This window comes from Microtus ochrogaster, chromosome 15, assembly GCF_000317375.1.
Source record: "Microtus ochrogaster isolate Prairie Vole_2 chromosome 15, MicOch1.0, whole genome shotgun sequence".
Classification (NCBI taxonomy): Eukaryota; Metazoa; Chordata; class Mammalia; order Rodentia; family Cricetidae; genus Microtus; species Microtus ochrogaster.
In genome coordinates, this window is record NC_022017.1 from 10,786,007 (window position 1) to 10,792,009 (window position 6,003).

General features: G+C 45.4%; 1 protein-coding gene across 1 annotated transcript in view; it reads right to left on the reverse strand.

Moving 5' to 3' along the window:
- Positions 1–5,506: 5,506 nt before the first annotated feature.
- The window catches only part of Eppk1 (epiplakin 1), a 17,171-nt gene continuing 16,674 nt past the window's right edge, over positions 5,507–6,003 (reverse strand). The window contains exon 3 of the mRNA XM_026782679.1: positions 5,507–5,999. Coding sequence (XP_026638480.1) covers positions 5,629–5,999 — 371 coding nt within the window. The 3' untranslated portion in view covers positions 5,507–5,628. The remainder of the gene's footprint in view (positions 6,000–6,003) is intronic.

A 6,003-nucleotide genomic window follows, 5' to 3' on the forward strand; every position in this document is an offset into this window, starting at 1 on the left:
ACTGATGGGAAGATACAAGTTATTTCTCTTCTTGAGATGACTTACTAGATGCCACAGGAAAGTTGTATTTATTTTAACTATTTAACAAGTGACACAATGTAGCATTTTCCTTCTCTTTGAGCGAGAGAGAAGTTATATTGTTTATTTGAGCTGTCCTAACAGATTCCACAGACCCGGTGACTTGAACAGCAGAAATTAATTTTTTCATACCCCAGGGCTAGAAATCCAAGATCACAGTGGGGCAGGGCTTGTCCCTCCCAAAGCTCTTCCCTTGGTAATGTGGACCAAATCTCCTCCCCGTGTCCTTGAACAGTTATCTGTCTGTACGTGACTTTTTTCCTTTTTTAAGAAAGTTATATTTATTTCACTGTGTTGTGAGAGGGTTTTGAATGCATGTCTGCATGTGCTGTGTGTATGGGGTGTTCAGGGAGGTCAGAAGAGGGTGTGGGGTTATGGAGTTGTCTCTATATGGGTTCCAGAGAAAGTTGTTTGTACCTTTTTTGTTTTGTTTTGTTTTGCTTTTTTGAGACATGTTTCTCTATAGCTTTGGAACCTGTCCTGGAACTTGCTCTTGTAGACAAGGCTGGCCTGAACTCACAGAGATCCGCCTGCCTCTGCTTCCTGTGTGCTGGGATTAAAGGTTTGTGCCACCACCACTCGACATGTTTGTAATTTTGAATGTCTGGAGCCACATGAGCTAAACTCAAAACCTTATTTTCTAAAGACCACCAGTGGTGGGAGTATGTTTAAGTGGGGGAGTTGGTATACCTATTTCTACTTCCTGGGTCCTGAGATTATTAGTGTGAGCCACCACTTACAGCCCTCGGGTTTAAAGAGATGATGGGGTCTCTTATTCCAAGATAATCGGATACCTAAGAAGCCCAGCTTCTTCTGGGTCCATTACAGTTAAAATTGTTGTAAATGTGACTTGTGGGAGGTCCCTGAGACATAGGAATTAGGTGTCTCCTGAGCCCCAGTGTTCATCCGTGTGTTTTGCTGTGAAGCCATTGGTCCCCATCTAGGCCCTGCATCCGATGAATCAGCTCCTACCCCAGCCTCCGCCACACAAGGGAACCTGGAGGGGTTTACCCAGCAGAGAGCATACTCCTCTTTCTCACATCCTCCTTGCCCCAGGTATGCTCTGCTCGGTCTGGGTGGAGCGAGGGAACGAGGCCAGGCATTGGACTGCCCCAATCTGTCCTTCATGTCACCAGGAAAAAGGAATAAATGAATAAATAGTGTGAGGGTATGTTGGCAGCTGGACAAAAAGTCACGTCTGACCTACAGGGAATAAAGCAAGCAGAACCCGCTTAATACCTGGCATTCAGCCTTCAGACTTCTGTGAAAATCTCTCTCTCCCCCCCCTCCTCCTCTCTCCTTTCTTCTCCTTCCCTCTCTCTCTCCCTCTTCCTCCCTCCCTCCCTCTCTTTGTGTGCCTGTGTGTGTGTGTGTGTGGTGTTTTGTTGTTGTTTTGTACTCAAACTCATGGTCTTCCTGCCTCAACTTCTGGTGCTGAGATGACAGGTATGCCCACTATAAAGTCAGTTTTGAACACAAGCTATTAACTAATGCATGCCTTTGGATAGTTTCCATAACAACTTGAATTTTTTTTTCTAGAAGGATTCCTTGGGATGACTTTTTTTTGGGGGGGGGGCTTCTATTAAATTAAGACGGGAAGAGCTACAAGCATGTTTAAAAGCTGTTCTTTGGCGCTATCATTGCAGACGTTTTGGGATCCCTTCCAGGATACCCTGGACTTGTACACATGGCCACTTTGGAGCCAAGTGCTGTTATTATCCTCCTTCAACCAAAAAGGGGGAAAAGGGAAACTGGAGATCAGGAACTGGCCGAAGAGCAGGTGGATGGTGGTCAGAGGTGGTCCTGGGAATTGAAGGCAGCAGCGGAAGCATGGAGCCTGGCTTCACTCTTTCTGGAAGTCACGGTCAGTCTGTGACACAGGTGTCTACAGATGGGAGACATTTTAAGGGATCTCAGAATTAGATTTGCTTTGAAGAGTGGCAAGCACAGAGACTGGCAGGTGCACAGGGGGGCTGCTGCGCCTCTTGAATTCTGACCCCAGTCACCCCTCCTCCCTTTCAGACACACAGCATGCTGCCCGCTGACTGCTACTTGTTAGCACAGTCAGAAGCTACTGGGCACAGACAACAGAGGTGGGCTACTAGCATGCACTGTCCAAAGCTCGATTGCCTCTCAGGACCACGAATTTGCTAGAACAGGATATAACCAGAGACAGCCTTGCAGTGGCGGACAAGAGCTTGCTGGGTGAGGATGCAGCCTGTAGTAGATGCTCGCAAGTTTGGAGCCAGTCACTGGACCCTGGCAGGTCATTACTTTCCAAGTCAGAATAGTAATCACTGAGTTCCCCATGCCTGACCAAGACAGAGGAATGGGCCTCAGCTAATCTCTCTGGGTAGAACATGAACAGCTACCTCTTTGGGGGAAGTGGGGGACTGGAATGTTCACAGTGGTGCCTGGATGGGAACATCAGATCAAAGAACAGTTGGTACGGTGGCGAGTCTGCTCGGTTACTCTTCTGTTGTTTCTATGGCCTTGATCGGAGGATGGTAGAGTCTCAGCATGGCAGTGGGAATGGCAAGTTAAAGTCCCGTGAGAAACGTACTCATTCTTCTGTAAGCTCTTACCCAGAGGTTCTCAACCTGTGGTCACAACCCCTTTGGGGTCACATATCACATTTTTACATTATGGTTAATAACAGTAGCAAAATGGCAGTTGTAACACGGCGATGAAACTATTTTATGATGGGGGCAGCATTAGGAACATTGAGAACCACTATATCTAGAGTATAACAGGAATCCCCATTTCCTTCATTTTTCTCCACCTTGAGGTGTTGGCATGGGTGTCGTTATAAGGACCTAAGAGCCTCCAAAACCTTTACCTTTGTGGACAGGGGATTCAGGCACCAAGTCCTGGTAGGCATGGCAGTGTGGCAAGGCCCCTCTTTCCTCTGGCTGTTTTGCTCTTAGCATGGTTATATGGATTTGTTGGGCAGCACAGGGAATTAAAAAGTGGGCTTCTAAATGGAGGGTCACAAGAGTACCTCTGGTGACCAGAGTATGTGGGGGTCCAAGAAACCTAGCTGGAGCTAGAGGAGGGGCCCTATGCTCTTCACACAGTTCACCCAAGCCTCAGAATCACTTCCAAACTGAGGGGCACCCATGAAGAAAGTGTCCCCACAGTACAGCAAAAGCTTCAAAAGGGAATGGGTACTGAGACCACCAGCTCAGTAGGTGGACATCACCCCTGGACCAAACCTAACCAGAAGGAGGGCCAGCTGCACAAAAGGCCAACATGGACATAGTACACAGGTGGTCATGAAAATATACAAGATAAACAACAACAAAATGGCTCTACATTTAAGTGCTAGAATGAGTGGGTGGGTCCGCAGAGAGAAGCTGACTGACAAATGGCAGCAGTGATAGTTCAGGAATTAGAATTATCAGGAGAAAGTCCAAAATAGCAGATCAGGTTTATTGCTCACTGTCACCAAGAAAGAAAAAAGCCAGTCAACTGCCAGACAAGCTATTATATTTATAGGATGATATAAATTTATATTATTTATAGCTCACACTCATGCGGACACATGTACAAATCTCAAATCTCAGATGTGGAAAAGAACTTCAGAGAGACAAACAAAGCTTCAAAGCCCAGTGCAACAGTGTCAAGAGAGCTAAGATCACGGCATTGGAGATCTGAAAGGAGGAAGAAAGGCCTACAAGAAAAGCACTTTGAAACAATAATGCCCAAAAATGTCCTAGATTTAATGAAATCTATAAATTTCTGGTACGAAGGACTTCATCACACTTTGGATAGGATCAGCTCAGAGGACACCATTGCAGGCAGCCTGTAGAGGTTCTGCAGAACAGGAGGCACCCAAGGTCACTGCACCACCCACACTACCGAATGAGTGACCGTACCAGAGTACAGCCCCTGCCCTCACCACCTGACTCACGGTGCATTCTGAGGCAGTCCTAGCAAACTCAGCCTACAGAGCTCAGTCAAATTTCAGGTTGTTTGGCTCCCTAGTTTAATCTCTGCATTAAGGATTAAAGTTTTATGAACGAAGCCTTAAACATCTAAGATAAAAATAAGAGCTTGGGGGGGGTGTGGAGAGATGGCTCTATAGCAAAGAGTACTGGAGGACACAGGTTCGATTCCCAGCACCCACACAGCAGTTCACAGCCATCAGCTCCTGTTCTGGGTGATCTGATATCCTCTTCTGATCACCACAGGGACACATGTGGCAAATAGACATAAATGCAAGGCAAAACAGCCATATAATAAAAGCAAGTAATGATATACAATTTAAAGATGATAATAAATAAAATTAAAAGAAAAGAAAAGCTTTTTTTTCTGATTTACCTCACTTTATGTCTATGAATGTTTTGCCTACATGATTGTATGTGTGCTACCTGTGAACCTGGCATCGTTGGAAGTCAGGAGAGGGCATTGAACCCATTTGAACTGGAGCTATGGATGGTTATGAGTCACCATGTGGTGAACCAAACCCATGTCCTCTGAAAGAACAGCCAAGTTCTCTTAATCTCAGAGCCATCTCCGCAGCCCCTGCTACTTAGCCCTTGTCGATTTGTTGGGCTATCCTGCACCACGCTGAGACTCTGCCAGCAGAAAAGTCATGACCAGAGGAAAACCTTGCCTTAGACTCTTCCAAATTTGGAGTCAAAATAAACCATTTTCTCCATAAAGCAAAATCAAAGCCTCAAATCATTCCAGATAATGGGAATTCCGGTCATATATAAACATATCCAGCAAATTATCTTCCAGGGCAGTTGCTTAGCTAGTCACTACTAGGGTGGGGGTGACCCACAGACTGAGCTGTGCACAGAAGATCATAACAAACTTAGCACCCAATGAGGAGAGAGAAATACAGGTGACAGTAGTGCAGCCAATGCTACTGAAAGAGAGACTTTAGCGCAGGGGAAATAAGTCCCTGCAAAATTCATTTTATTGTCAGAAATTCATTTATTATCAAAAGACATGTATGCACTAAAAACAGAAATACAATAAACGACAGATGATTCAGAGGCGCATGGAGAGGAGATAAGAAATGTTGGGCTAAATACAGAGGCAAACCAGGGCACATCACGTGCCAAGTGCCCGTATTAAAAATATGAAAGAGTGTTGACAAACAAGGTGGCTAACACCTACAATTCCACCTCCACTCCCACAGTTTAGAAGATCAAGAGAAAAATCACAGGTGGGTTGAGAGCAGTGTGGATGACATGGTGGGTGATCATGGGGCTGCCTAGAATACAAGGAGAGATTGTATTAGACCACTCCTCCCAAGTCCATGATCCCACCAAAAAAAAAAAAAAAAACACAGAAAGAGTAAAAGAAAGAGCGAAAAAATTGTGAAGGAAAAACAACAGAAACAAGAAGGACATACACAAGGAAACAAACAAACAAAAAAAAAACAACCAAAAAGAAAGCCAGGGAGGCTAGGAAGATGAGAATAACCTAAAATTAAACCATGATTCAGAAGAGTAAAAAAGTATACAAAGACAGCAACATCCAAACGAAGGACTATGCAAACACTGCAGTATTTTAGAGAAAAAAAATCAGAAACATTTAGCACTTAGAAAGAGAGAGAAACAATAATCCAGTTTCAGGGTCAGGAATGGCTCTCTGCAAAAGCTGGAGGTATGTGAGGTTCTCATGTGTGTTAGGGTCAAAGAAGCCCTTGGTATCATCACCAGGATCTGCCAGGATGCTGTTCATCTCCTCGTCAAAATAGCCACGTTTGTAGGCCACGTCCACGGGCACACGGTGGCTGTGAACAGGGTCAATTACACCACCAGTAGCGATCTGGGCCTCCAGCAGGCGGATGCCATGATTCTTGACAATGAGTTCCTTCTGCATGGCCTGGAAGAGGGAGATCTGCTCCCCAGTGTAGGGGTCCGTGTAGCCGGTGACAGCACGCTCAGCAGACAGCAGCTTCTCTTG